General features: G+C 53.6%; 3 protein-coding genes across 3 annotated transcripts; 2 read left to right on the forward strand and 1 right to left on the reverse strand.

Moving 5' to 3' along the window:
- Nucleotides 1–70: 70 nt before the first annotated feature.
- On the reverse strand, nucleotides 71–969 carry DACRYDRAFT_103678 (NADP-binding protein; the record flags this gene model as incomplete). Its single annotated transcript, XM_040767799.1, has 4 exons — nucleotides 71–216; nucleotides 263–549; nucleotides 611–852; nucleotides 901–969. 4 exons carry the CDS (start codon nucleotides 967–969, stop codon nucleotides 71–73), a joined length of 744 nt encoding a protein of 247 aa, XP_040632078.1.
- Nucleotides 970–4,532: 3,563 nt separating this feature from the next.
- Nucleotides 4,533–9,150, forward strand: DACRYDRAFT_98049 (uncharacterized protein). The gene is made up of 2 exons (XM_040777503.1): nucleotides 4,533–4,830; nucleotides 4,878–9,150. The coding sequence occupies exons 1-2, from the start codon at nucleotides 4,589–4,591 to the stop codon at nucleotides 8,854–8,856; spliced, it is 4,221 nt and encodes a 1,406-aa protein (XP_040632079.1). The 5' UTR covers nucleotides 4,533–4,588; the 3' UTR covers nucleotides 8,857–9,150.
- Nucleotides 9,151–9,394: 244 nt separating this feature from the next.
- On the forward strand, nucleotides 9,395–10,173 carry DACRYDRAFT_19763 (uncharacterized protein). The gene is made up of 5 exons (XM_040771647.1): nucleotides 9,395–9,489; nucleotides 9,542–9,594; nucleotides 9,644–9,658; nucleotides 9,715–9,743; nucleotides 9,792–10,173. Exons 1-5 carry the CDS (start codon nucleotides 9,462–9,464, stop codon nucleotides 10,024–10,026), a joined length of 360 nt encoding a protein of 119 aa, XP_040632080.1. The 5' UTR covers nucleotides 9,395–9,461; the 3' UTR covers nucleotides 10,027–10,173.
- The last annotated feature ends 4,146 nt before the right edge of the window (nucleotides 10,174–14,319 follow it).

The raw sequence follows: 14,319 nt of genomic DNA on the forward strand, positions 1-14,319 counted from the left end.
GTAAGCCCGCCTCCAGGGCTTAAAGAAAAGTGTGGTCTGAGGTACTCTACTCTCATCACTCGAATGCTAGCTACCATGGCATGGCATTGCCTTGGTAATCAACAAATTTAGTTGTGTCGTTCAACGTCACACGATCTAGATATTCAAGCATCCCTCTGATCGACTCATGCAACGTCAGCGGTGCGTCGTCACCTCCCCCGCGAGTGCGTACCCAGCCTGGCTCGAGTTGTCAGGTCAAAATCCTTTGTTGAGTGACACTTACCAGGTGACATAGGGACGAGGATGAACCCGTCGTCCTTCAACTCCTGCCCGAACTTGAGAATCGCCATATTGAGCGCTGCTTTCGAGACATTATAGTCGGGGTACCAGGAATCAAGGGGGACCACAGATTTCGGGCTGTGTTGAGTGAGCTCGAAAGACGCTTGCCGTGAAGAGATGAAGAGCACCGTCCTTCGTTGAGCATTCTTCATAAGCGGCAGCAGCGCTTGCAGCAACACAAAGGAAGCCACCGCATTCACTGTCAACGTTTCTATTGCTTTATCCCAGTTTCTGTAAGTGAATTGCGATCGGATGGCACGTTCGTTCTTTGCGACAACGCGCAGTTGCTTACCTCTCCTGGAAGCCCACGCCACGCTGGAACACCGTACCGGCATTAGCAATCAAAACGTCGAGCTTATTCTCGAGGAACTTTGATGATTCCTCTACCACTCTCTCGGAAAATCTAAAATCTGTCACGTCGTATTGCAAAACTAGAAGCCGATCTGACGGGGTGCATCGCTGCAAGGCAGCCAATTCCGGCAAAGCGGTCGGATCGCGCGCCGTTGCAACCACCTTCGTATTTGGCCGAGCGAGCTGCAGCGAAGCTCAGAAGGTCGCGTAAGCCTAGAGCACATTGCATACAAGCTGTGTTACGAATTCCAGTCCGAGTCCGCGGCTTGCGCCTGTAACGAAGTAAGAAACGGAAGACATCCAAAGCGGGAAGAAATGAAAGCCTCGAGGGAGTCGCGTTCAGTCCGGAACTACGATGGAATAACTCGGATAAATTCTATTTATATTGTGCCTAACACGTTGCCTGCTACGGTTTGCCGCAGACTACAACGTGTCAATGACTGATCCACTGCCTCGGATCATATCCTCACGTCTGGTGCATGACTGACCTTTTCGAGTCTTCTTGCCGCACAAGAAGTGAAAACCCCACTGCTGGTACTCGGCTCCGTACATTACAGCCAACCTGCGTTGTTCCGCTGTCCTGAAGGCGTAACTCCGTGGATAGAGCTCTTACCGACCTCCGACACGAGGCCGGGAAATGACTGTATCAGTGCAGAAGCGCCTTGCTATAGTTATTACTCTCCCCGACGTCGACTCCCACCTTGACGGGGCGAGACCTGCGCGGTGCAAGCCGCTGACCATCCAACTTTCTAACCGCATACACGTTGGTGTTCATCAACCCATTCACCAAAACCGCCTGTGTCACCAAAGAAAGCATGTCGTGCCGGTATCATTCTCCAACTTTAATTGGGAAGGCTGGTTCAAGGAGAAAACCCAACGTCCTGGGAGCTGTTCGCCTCGGGCCAGCACAAGGCCAAGCCATTTCTCGGCCCTTGGGCACGGCAGGGATGCACGAATTGCGTGCTCGTCCTTGAAAGGCGGCCTGAGCAAGCAAGACACTTCCCTGAGGGAAAGCACAGGGATGATTGATACGAAGGGTACGCCGTTTGTCTGGGCCGTCCGTATGTACTACTGACGTCGTTTGACAGGTCGGCACCTCCCGAATCGTCACTTCCAGCCACCGACAAGTCATCAACTGCCAAAACCAGTTTCCAACCACCAACCACTCGTCAACAGCCCACGTCCGCCGATCAAGTCTAACATGCCAGTTCGTATCACCCTCAGGGACTGTCGCAGTCCGCATTCGAACAAAACGGCGTGAGAACCATACAGGGCGACAGGCCCTTGACCAGCCAGACATTGTCGCTCTGCAGTGTCGCAGCGACATGCCGGTCGGCGCGCGCGCGCCGTGCGTGCCGGTGATTGTCTTGTCTGGCCTGGTGGCGGGTTCCGAGCTGGCTATTTGGTCTGGATGCGCCGTCTGTGAGACTCTGCACGCCGTTTACCACGTACAGTAGGATGGATGGATCCCGGAGGTCCGAGGCTGACCGCCGGCCTTGCCGGCGAGACACACAAAAACCAGTTTCTCACCGGCACCCGGGCATAACGCGCATGGACGTCGACTTGCAGACTCTTTCTCTCTCGAAGTTAAAGACAGGTTCCCGACAGATAATTCTTCCAGGAGTGGAAGGGCTAGACCCAGACCGGCCCAATGCGGGGTACCGAGGCTGACCACGCACTTTCCTTCCGTCCAAATAAATACCAAACGGGCCAACCCGATCCAACCCCCAACCCAAATCCCAACATCCACAACAACAAAGCCGACAACCCCTCTCCCATCCGTGGACATCGGTCCAGATCATCCCCCTGATAACCCTCAATCCCCAGATCTATCTGACAGGTCAAAAGGCCCGACAAAGCTTAGAAAGATTGCGCCGCTGGGATCGGCATCGGCATCGGGCGCCGGGCGGGGTGGAACGGGTCGTCCCCAAAAAGCCCTGGGATCGACAGGGCGTGAGAAGATGTAATTGAGCGTTTTGCGTGCGGATGGGCGCAACGTAGAGACTTGGGAAGAGGTTAGAGGACGAATGATTAGTTGGGGCAGGAAGGGGGATTTTTTTTTTGATTGTCATTGATCTCGGGACAATGCTATGATTGTGGTATTTATAACACTGATTGGACAGGTTGGATATCAGCTGTTTGAAAGTTTACGATTGGCACGGAGAGATGCGCTGGACGTGTGGGGATTCTGTCTGTCAGAGCGTTCTATCAGAACACAGCCGATGATGGCCCATTTGGTTTGGAAACGAACTTCAAAATTCAATGCACTCCAGGGGCTGATAAACCTTGTGCTTTCCCTTGCCAAACCTGTGGTGCCCCCGGCTCCACCGCTGGGTGGTTGTCCGACATCAACCACCCTTTTCGACTTGCCGACTTGAAAAAAAATCGCCAAGGAGCTCTAGAGAGGAGAAAGCAGTTTTGCAAACCCCAACCCTAACTGCTGGGGAGGTTACCGGCAGACCCCTTGCATTTTTTAAATAACCGGCCAAGACCCCTTCCGGATTTCACAGCCCCCGGCAGACCCTTTCCGACCCAACCCATATGCAACCCAGACCTAGACCTGGAATTTCTCTGAGACCATAGCATCGGGGCGATCGGTAACAAGTTGACGGAGAATATTTGGAAGAATTTCCGAATTCCATCCTGGCCCGCTGTGGCCCGTTTGGGTGCGTCAATTAAGGCACGCGGTGATTACGGATGGAATGCATGGCAGAGTGAAGGGTCTGACAGGTGCATGAGGAAGTTGTTGTTGACACTGGTTTCTGTTGCTCTTACCAACCGACTTGCAGTTTCCGATCGATATTACCAACCACCTTTTGCTGATTTCTCTGCTTTAAGTTCGGTGCATCATAAAGATTTACTTGAGGCAGCACACAGCGAGAAATCTGGTGGCTTGCGAGGACTTGCTCTGGTTAGGCCCTTAGTGGATGGTGGAGGCCTGTGCAAGTCAGACTTGTAGGGAAGGCAGTCCGCTGGTCGGGGCAGGTGCGGTATATAGCAGCTTTTGACTATTAGAACCGCGGATGAATGGAGAGACAAATGCAGTGTTTGAATGCTGCTGAATGGTATTGGGTCACGAGTGCGAGCGGGATACCCTGACAAGTACGTAGAAGTCCAGTGTTTGTGGGGTGTTTCCTGCTTGGACGGCCGAGGTGATGTATAAGCTTAGGATATGGGTGGCCGGAGCGGAAGAAAGGGAAGGGGAGAAGCAAGAATCGACCTTTGCAGATGTACAGTTCGGGCTGATCATACAAGCTGCCTAAGGCTTCTTCAAACTGGTAGGGTTTGGTTCTGATGCCCCGTGCTACGCCGCGGTAGTGTACGCCGTTGTTGCAGTGCTCCGGATCGCTTGTTGTGCAGGTTGTCTGAGGCTGGCTTGACTCTGAGTCATATTCTCGGGCAGCAGCAAAGGCAGGGATGGGAGGTAGGGGCTGTCGGAGGAGGGGAAAGGGTAGGAGGCATTGTGTTATGATAGGCCATTTACGGGAGATGTGCGATGTGCAGGGGGTCTGGATGCGGGATCAATGCGGGCGTGTATGTCATCCCCTTTCCAAGCGGGAGTAAACGCATGCCCGTGTCGTAAGAATTTTGTCTCTGAAGGGGAAGAAGAATAAGAATCTTAACACAGCCACTTAAAGGAGTGAACGAGGCTCAATATCGGACTGGTTTGCTCTCTGTGCGGTGTCCGCCTCGCCTCCCTCTCTCCTCTTGCTGCTTTTTCATTCCCTTTCTCTGTGGTCAGGGTTGCACCGGGACAGACCCATATACGCACACCACACACGCACCTTACACCTCTCTCCTCACTCGGGGGTTATAGACCTCCTTGCTCTCCTTCTCTCTCCCTCTGCGCCCTCTCCCCCCTCCCGCACACACACCTTAGCGCATACGTCCACCTTCTCTCCCCTTCCTCCGCCGCTCAATGTCAACATCAGCATCGCCCCCTTCAATTCATCCAACACCCCATCTCTCCCTCCAGCCTTCCCTCGAACTCCTCAGGAGAGACGACGTCACCGACGAGCTCAGCGGGGCGTTCCAGCACGGCCTCGGCCTCTCCTCTCGCCTAGCGAGCAGCATACACTCTCCCCTAGAGGGAGAGGTGCTCTCAGGCCATGGCGTCGTCAATGGTCAGGATAAGAACGCTGTCAACACATACTTTGATCAGTACGTCCCCTCTCCCTCCTCCCCTTCACATGCTCACAGAGCCCTAGAATGCGAATTAAGCTCGAAGAAGCGCGTCTCGCGATGCTGCAGGGTGACGCCCACCAAGCGCAGAGTATGACCAAAGAGCTCCAGCAAGCAGTTAGCGCCCTCCCCTCACCGACTGTCTTGCCCCCCGTAGATGGCCCTAGCGTCCGCTCTTCAAGATCAGGCAGCGTATCCTCCTACCGGAAACACCATAGTGCTTCCAACTCGATAGATTCGTCTACATCCTCACCGCCGCTCTCATATCCATATCCCTCCTTCTCAGCTCCATCAGTTGACGGGTCCGCGAGGAGTCTCAAGCGCTCAGCAAGCTTTTCAGATTGGGACGAGGACGAAGTGGACTTGGATAGCGGAAGACTGACGAAGAGCATGAGGATGAGCGACTGGTATGATGAGGACGATGAGGATGAAGCTTTTGTTGGAGCAGGACTTCAGAGCCCCCAACAGGGATTGATGAACCTCGTCCAGCCACAACAACAACCAGCACAACAACCACCCCAACAGAACCCCCAAATGCCGCAACTCGTGCACGCTCATTCTTTCCCCTCGATGCACGATCTTCCCTCGCAAACAACCTCAACCATCCACTCGCAACCTCTCGCATCTCCTATCCCTCCTCGCGTACCGACAATCTCAAACGCGACAATCGTCCCCAGCAGCTTCGTAGCCGAGTCCAAGCCAGGTAACCACTCGCTCACGGGCCGCCTCTCCCTCGCACGCCTAAGACATCTCGAGATCGACACTTCCGGCAGTGGGGCCATGGGTGCCTCTGTAGGAGTTCTCGGCGTAGGTTCCGTCCCCGCCTCACCAGTGGACTACGTCCCGCACCCCATGCCCTCCTTCTACCCTATCCAGACATGGGTCGACTCACTAGGTCAGGGCTACCTCCCCCCGTCCTTCGACACTACCACGCCAGCAGAACATTTCCCCAGCTTGGAGGAGTTCGTACCGGAATTTCCACTGGTCGATGGAGTGGGGGATATGCAAACAGGGTACTTTGACATCGCTCCTATGAATGGCGAGTTTTTCCAGAGTCCGGTCGAGTGGCCCCCGATCCAGATTCAGGGCATACCGCTCCCACAGCCTATGAGTGTAGGAACAGGGCTAGAGATGCCTCAGCAGATGGAGGTGGCGAACCATGCGCATACAGCTGGGAACACGAATGGACATCTTAATGGAAACGTCAACGGACATGCTAATGGGCATGCAAATAGGCTCAACTCGATCTCCCCCGAAAGAACGGGAGAGGAACGCGTGCCCGAGCTTGCGAATCTGGGATCGACCCCTGTGGGCGTACAGCTCGTGCAGCCTGTTTTGCAGGCGAACCAGACCCAGCAGCCCCAGCAAGTGCAACATCAACAGCCATCGCCCCCTCAGCAATTAGGGCATCAGCAGCCATCCCCTCCTCAGCAATTAAGGCATCAGCAGCCATCACCTCCCCAGTTGCTTCAGGGCCAAACGACCCTCCCCACCCAACCTCAACCACAACCCCAAATGCAAGTCCAAGCACAACTTCAACCTGCCCAAACACAAGCACAAAGCCAGCCAGCACCAGTGCAAGACAATCGTTCCCTCCCCTCCCTCTCCCGCTCTGCGTCCCGTATCTCGGGCGTGCAGAAACATCCACGGAGGCAGGCGAGCTTGTCTGTTGTTCCCCGCGTCTCTGGTGTTGGGACGGAGAAAGTCGTCTCCCCCGGTAGGAGGAGTGGATTTTCGAGTCCTACCGGTCCTACGGGGATGACGGGGATGACTGGGTTGGGTGGGGGTGGTGGAGTAGGCTCAGGAGGGGAGATTGCACTCCCCGCTCCACCTCTCGCCGGGATCCTCCAGCAACAGCAGGGCCTCCAAGCGCTCCAAATGCAGCAGATGCAGCAGTCCTTCAACTTCTCACTTCTGGACGCCTCTTCCTCCTCCGACTACTCTCCTGCCAAGATCAAGAGCGAAGTTCCCTCTCGCCCTCTGTCTCGCCAGCCTAGTCATCCTTCTCTCCCCAGCCAGCCGAGCTTGACAAGCCTCGCTCAGGTCGCAGCTGGGGGCATGGACCTCTCCGACTTGGGCAGGCGACTCAAGCGGTCCGGCAGGGGGAGGATGAGCCCTGTCAGTTCCGAGGGTGGGGAAGAGGACGCCGACGCGGAGGACGAAGAGGAAGAAGTGGAGGTCTACGTTGGTGGCGGGTCTAGGCGCCCTAGTGCGGGTGAGAATGGCAAGCTTAGCAGGAACAGCAGCAAACGGCGCACTTTTGGAGAACCCCACGTCATCTCACACGCTAATACTGTCCCCTCCGAGCTGAAACAAGATGTCGACCGCGTGTTCTTCGAGTTCCTCAGCCGGCTTTGCTCGAACCTTGACATGACGGACAGTAAGGGCGAGCTGATCCACCAGGCGCTTATGCCGAAGAAGATGCAGAAGCTGGACGAAAGCCCCGATTTTAGGCCGTTCAAGTTCCGCATTCAGGCGTTCACGAATGCCCTTGTGGAAGAACTGAATCGGCAAGGGTTTACCGAAGCCGTGCTGCCGTTGAAGAAAGTCCGGACGTACCTCTGGAGCCAGCCGTACATCTCGCGATATAACGAAGACGGCAGGAAAAGCAAGTCTAAGGGAAACCATATCTGGAATATCCACGCCAAGAAGATGCCCGATGGGCTCGGCTGGGCTTTCAGAGAGTACAAGCGCCGGATCACTGGTACTCCTGCTGGTGTCGCTTACATCGGCTTGGAGTGGCGTTGGAGTCCGAGTATTTGGGATCCCCAGCAGTCGAGGAGCTCGATGCATCCTGTTTTCTCGTCCCCGGCTCTGCCACCCTGGCTCCAGTGGAAGGATAATGAGCTTGTGGGTACGCCCTGTCCTGGCGATATGGGAGGGGAGATCATGGCCGAAGCGGTGTTCCCGAACGATAACGAGCTCAAGGTCACGCATACATTCAAGTTGGAGGTCGTGGAGCTCCCTCCCGGCGAACCGTTATCCCTTCAGAAGACACGTCGGCCTTCGGCAGGCACGGTGAGCAGCGCTGCTCCACCTGTCGCGGGGCGTAATAGGAGCCATACGATGTCTACCGCGTTCACGTCCGAGTCGGACGTGCCGCCTGTGCCTAGGCTTCCGCTCGCGTTCACACAGGCTCAGCAGCAGGAAAATAACCAGATACGCCACGTGCTCGAGATGGCCGCCGCGTACATCGCTCAGGAGGCGACTCAGCCTGTGCCTGCTGGAATGCTTGACGTACGTCAACGACAGGCCAGTCTGGCCAAGCAGCAAGAAGTCCTTTCACGCGCTGTGCAGGCATTTAACTATGTCGCTTTTTCGCTCGAGCCCTTGCCTGTGGACTTTGCAGAGCTCGTCGCTGCTGCTAAGCGCGTGGTTAAAGATGCTGGACGACAGGTCGCTGAGCGCCAGGCGAAGACGGCAGAACAACCGACGTCCGTCAGCACCGTACCGATCAACGACGTAATCCTCGCCACGCGTGCGCTCATCGCCCAAGCTGTATCTGCCGTCGGACTGCAAGCCTCGGAAATAGACATCATGCGCGCCGCCACTGCGCTCATACAACAAAACGGGCCTGGACAGGTGCAGGCACAGCCCATGCCCATGCCTCAACCAGCCATGCCTCAGGGTCAACTGCCGCATCAGGCAATACCTCCGCAGATGATGCCCCCGGTCATCCCCCACCAGCAACAGCAACAGCAACAGCAAGTGCCCATCCCACAGCAGGTCATGCCGCCTCCCGCTCCTCCGCCCGTCGTGATGCCTATGACAATCGATCCTGTCCAGCTCACGGGCGGTATCCCCCCGAATGGAGTCCCGGCCGGATTCCAAAACCTCGCCTCGATCCACCCGGCCCCGGAAATGTTGACATCCCCCAGGGACTTGAGCGCGTTCGTGTTCCTGCAACCCGGAGCTCCGTTCGACGCTCAATCGGCAGGGATGGGTCAACTCCCTCGGCAGCCGCTGACGCACGTGCATCCCCACGCTTCCTCCAACCCGCAGTAGTTCTCGTTCTAATCGGCTTCCTAAATCTGGGCACAAGAGTCGTTTCTCATTATTATTCGGTGATTATCTCGGAAAAACCGAGCTTTCTATTCCTGTCTTACTATTCTAGATCAACTTCATGCTGTTGTCACTCGTTTAACACACACAACCTGTCTTTTTAGCCCCCATCTCCATATTACTCCATCCGGTGTTTTATTACGGTCGAGGTTGTGCTTTATCCTCCCGATATGCACAGCCGCTTCTACTTTAACTTTCCCTTTTCGTAGTGTAGCGTTCCTTGGATTATAGATCGGTGCGAACGGGTACATGTACCGATAGACTAGTGTTAATACCTGGCAAACCAAAAATCGAATGGAAATGCTTCGAGAATGACCGCTGTTTCCGCCCTCGAAAGCTGAAGGCGCAATCACATCCGCTCCCGCCCGCGGCGCCGCCGGTGCCACCGGGCGGCCGATCCGGGCGCTTTCGGGAGGCTGCCCTGCCGAAGCTTTTGCGGGGTTATAACACTCTGCGCCCTCTCCTCAATGCTACTTCGCCAGCAAACCCCAATACCTTCATACCAACAGTATCCTGTCATCCAACTAGACTAGTCGTTGTCGATAATAATGCCTGTGGACGAAGAATACGTTATCGGTGCGTTGTTTCGCCAGTCGCCGGTGACCTCAAACGCTGATCGTCTCATAAGAGTACATTTCTCAAGCTAGAGTTGTAGAGGATGGAGAAGGAGGGAAAGAATGGGTACGCCTGCAGGTTTGATTGCTGGAATAACTACTAATGACGACAACAGGTATATAAAGTTCATGTAAGTCGATTTGGATTCATTGAGAAGCAGAATCATGGTTGAGATGCTGGGAATAGTGGGTTGGATTTCCGGAAGATCAAGCCAGGTGATTTCCTGTGTGCTTACGTGTTGCTTCTCAATCTTACGTTTCCAGCCACGAACATGACAATGGCTTCTTCCCGGACCCGTTAAAGGACTTCTGGGAGGCTACCGGCAAGTCGAATAACTGTCATGAGTATGAGCCTGGCGCAATCGTCAAGCCTTCTCCGGAGTACATCGGTAAGGCCCACTTGCCTTCTGTGTTACCTTCGATCCTTGTCAGCTGTGGTATAGACGCCCGGGCGAAGGTGCCAACGCAGGAAACGACAATCGCGTCCGTTCCCTCTTGATGGATTTATTTCCCCTTAGAGTTCGTTGCCTCGCGGTTCGATTGTTATTCTATGATATGTATCATGAGACGTTTTCTGTTGTTATCAATGTAACCCAAGACGAATTGCCAAGCTAAATTCTGCGATCGGCCGAAAGGGTTTATACAGTGCCTCCATTCAGAATTACACGTGTCAAAGTGGGCTTCCCTGAATGCTAAACATGGCGATCTTTTTTGTCCTTTCAACTTCGGGCACATGCATTTCTCTTTGATGAGTCTTTAATTGGAGAAAGAGCTTCGCGGATGCCAAACTGGAGCATGCGAATGTCCACCTTGTTGTTTTGTGCACGACGGAGACGCGCGTCCGATGATCGAATTGGTAACCAAAGCCGAGGCTGGACACTCTGAGATCTTCTGCCGTGTTCCCGCTCAACTCAATCATTCAACACCATGACCTCACGTAAACACGCCCTCTTTTGCTCGGATTGGGACTCATCACGCCGCCAATATCCGCATACCTGTGCTCTTTCTTTCGCCACTTCAACGCTGTGCGTTTCACACCACAAAATTCGCCATATTTCCCTCCTATATATACACTCGCTTTGTACCTACAAAATTTGACACGCACCCTTAGTGGGCTTCTTCTAGGAAATGGAAGACGCCGGCGTCGAAGAAGTTGTCAACGAATCTGAAGCTATTGAGGTTGAGGGCGATCAAGGTGACGATCGTGGATATAAAATAGGCGCGTTGCATGCCGTTCGGCACGCGTCTTAACCTTCCTAACCAATTCCCAGCATACATAATTCATGCCCGAGCCAGTCGCGCGACGACGAGGGAAAGGCGGACTGGGTCTGTTGCAGTTCTTCTATATGTTTTGATAGATACTGACATCTAGTGCTTAGCGATATCTCATACGAGTGAGTCTGTCTTCCTATTTCGGTCGGGCTGAGCTTACGTCTATGCAGTGGGAAGGCTATGAACCTGAGGATGACTCGTGAGTTTCTTCATACTCTGGGACCATGCGTACATCCTCACAAGTCTTCTTGTAGGTATGAGCCTCGAGAATGCATTGAAGATGAACCTGGAGGGAAGGCTTATTTAAATCGATTCTGGAAGTCCACCGGTCGACCTCGGGATGTGCGGCAACATGAGTTTGCGGATGAGATCAAGCCCTCGCAGGAATGGATAAGTATGGTCCTTCTCTCTTCGGGGCTGAAGACTTACTCAACTCCTTCATCAGACGAACAAATGAAGATAGGACAGGCCTCTCCTGCGGCGGAGATCATCGAACTTCTGGACAGCGACGATGATGAGCCGCTGGACGAATATATGCAGAGTGTACGAGAAGAAAAGATCCGTGCGCGAGACAACCAAGACAGAAGAGTCGCTGCGCAAAAGGTGATTGGACGACTGCATTCGACTGAAGTGCCGACATCAACCAGGATCACACCTCAAAAACGCTGGTCATATGCAGACGAGGTAGAAGAGCTCTCCAGTGGTGGCATGTGGACTGGCTGGGCAAAACGACAAAAGGTTAGTCAGAGACGAGGCGTTCTAGAAATATTCTGATGGCAAACGGGGCAGATCTCAGCGAAACAAATGATAGCGTCCGGATTTACTCCTCGTAAAAGAGGTCGGCCTTCAAAGAGTCGGGCAGGAGTATTAACGAGTCCCTACATGAATGCCATCGGACGAAGGGTCGACAACCCAGTAGTTCCTCTTCGAGTCAATACGGAGCCCAATCGACTTCCTTCGACCCAGCGTTCTTCACAGGGCACCAGCTCAGGTAAACGTCGTGCGGTTACTAGCGCTTCAGCCAGAGATCTTACTGATGAAACTTGGACCATACCTGGGAACACGGTAGCGATATTTCCCCATGATTAGACGACGCTTACTCACACCTGTTCCAGTCCCAAGCATCAAAGCCCACGCTCGTTCGTATTCCAGTTAAGCTATGGGGGAAGATTCCACGTGTGTCCGCCGCAAGCCATCCACCCACAGTCAATTCAATCTTGGCATCCGTACCGCTCTCAACTCAAGATAGCTCTGATGGAGGACGAGAGAAGTCCAACAAGTCTTCTGCGAGCAGCGTGGAAACAGTCGATATCGACGAGGCCAGTGACGGAGACGATAACCATGACATGGGATACCTGTTTGGCGACGACAACTCCAACCTTTCGGATAGCGAAGAGGATAGGGATCCCCCTCTCATCCCCTGGAGACATCCGAAACCAAATCGAGGAATGGATCGTAGCAACCGCAATCCAGCATCGCTCAATACCGCAGATCGAACCCTCCCTTCCCTGATAGACCAAGACTCCCGGCCAGGTCTTGGCTTATTCATGGACAATATGACCATCTCTGGTGACGCGGACGTCACTCTGCATACAGCGGCCTCTGTCAGTGAGGAAGGCGACTTTCGTCTCGAATCACCAGATCTCGATCAGATCTCCTTCAACAATGCTTCGCAAGAACCAGCTTCCGGATCCAGAGACACAGGAGATACAAATGTTTCGCCTGCGGATATGTCTGCTTCAGAACAAGTGACTGGAGATCTTTTTGCCGACTTCCTGGAATTCAGCATAGCAGAATTGGGCAAAGAACAACTCTCTACCGTGCAGCAGGATGAGCCCTCGCAACATGAAGGCTTCGACGATCCAGTCCCTTTCCGGATGGGCTGGTGAGGAGGCGACCAATGTGCGAAATGAACCATTCTTGTATGGACTGGAAATTGGAACCGATGATGTCAGTCACGATGTTGCTGAACAAGTGACAGCACCGGATAATTCCCTCCTGTCCTCCAATGCTGATCCCGAAACCACGGCCGGCTCCATGGAAAGCATTCGGACGGACTGTGTGCCTAGCAGCAGGTCCTTGGATGTAGGGCTGATGTTGAAGCAGACGGATTCACGCGTCACTGAGAGCGAAAGCTCGCAGAATGGTCTTACGTTGGATCCGGCGGTTCTCAATCAGTTCAACCAGTTATATGAAGCTCACGAACTGGAGTCCATAACGAACATCCTCGATCTCAGCTCGATATCGTCTAGCCCATATGCATCTCAGTGTCACAGTGACACAACCGTCGACCAGGTTGAGCACGTACAGGAGACTGTAGACTTGACATTTGCCTCACAGTCGAGAGACTCGCAGGCGCCGTCTAACGCAGAACATGAGCACGCGAAGGTCAACAATTCGATGACGGACAGCAACGACATGAAGAATTCAGGTTTTCAACCGTCCTCGGCCCATTCACAATCGCACAGTATTCCCTCGGACAATCGACAACCCCTGAAGGCGTCCGGGTTGAGTCCTGAGAAGAAGTCCACTAGCACAACCAAGGGAAAGTCGGTGCTCAACCAGTATATGCAACGCATTATCAAGAAGCGCAAGTCTTTGGCTTCACTGGTTCGTGTGGCATCAATACAACTTCAACTATCAGACATGTCTCCTATTGGCATTTTTGAAGTTCTACAGTTCCCCTCTCATCCCAAACCAACGAGGCCTCTCTCGACTTCAAAGCAGCCCACGACACTGCACTATTTTCCCTGACAAAATTTATTCCCATAAGCATACTGACATCGTTGCTTTGGAAGCCTTCTGGGGTATCGTCTCCCGGAATTCTCCGGGAAATTGAACAGCAAGATTCTTATATCAACCTTTTGATGCAGCGATTGTCTGGAAACGACGAGGTGCGACAAATTCCCTCTTCTTATGCTGAGTGTGGTTGCTAAACTCGTCTAGATAGCAGTTGCCGAATCAAATCATCCTGTGTATCTGATCGTAACCACCAAGTCTACCGCGGCGGGATGTACGTTCTTGCAAGTGCCCGCGGCCGCTCCTGGAAACACCAATAACGAGGAGTTTCTGGCGTATCTTGTAACATGGGAAACTTACCCCCTCGCCGGGCCAATCTCCGCTCCTCAGCAAGCACCTATTTCCGGCACCGAAAGCGACGAATATTCCATTGGACCCACGGCATTTCAAATTTTCCCTGACCATTTACCATTCCTTGAGACAGATCTCGTCGGTCGCAAGCGAGTGTCATTCTTTGAGCTGCATGAAACGTGGCAGGGCTATGTACTGCGTGAAATTCTGAGGCGACATGATGTCGACATTGTCCAGGCCGATTCGACGAACGTGGACACTGTATTTGTTCACGAAGGGGCTCTTACTCAGCTCCCTTACATGGACCATTTAAAAGCGCTATGCGCATCGACTCGTGTGGATTTTGTGGCATTCGGTCATCAAAATCAAGTTGAATGGAACTTCCGATACTTACTTCCAAAAGAGGGAAGAACTCTGATAACATTTACTT

Source organism: Dacryopinax primogenitus, assembly GCF_000292625.1.
Source record: "Dacryopinax primogenitus strain DJM-731 SS1 chromosome Unknown DACRYscaffold_2, whole genome shotgun sequence".
In the NCBI taxonomy this organism is placed as follows: domain Eukaryota; kingdom Fungi; phylum Basidiomycota; class Dacrymycetes; order Dacrymycetales; family Dacrymycetaceae; genus Dacryopinax; species Dacryopinax primogenitus.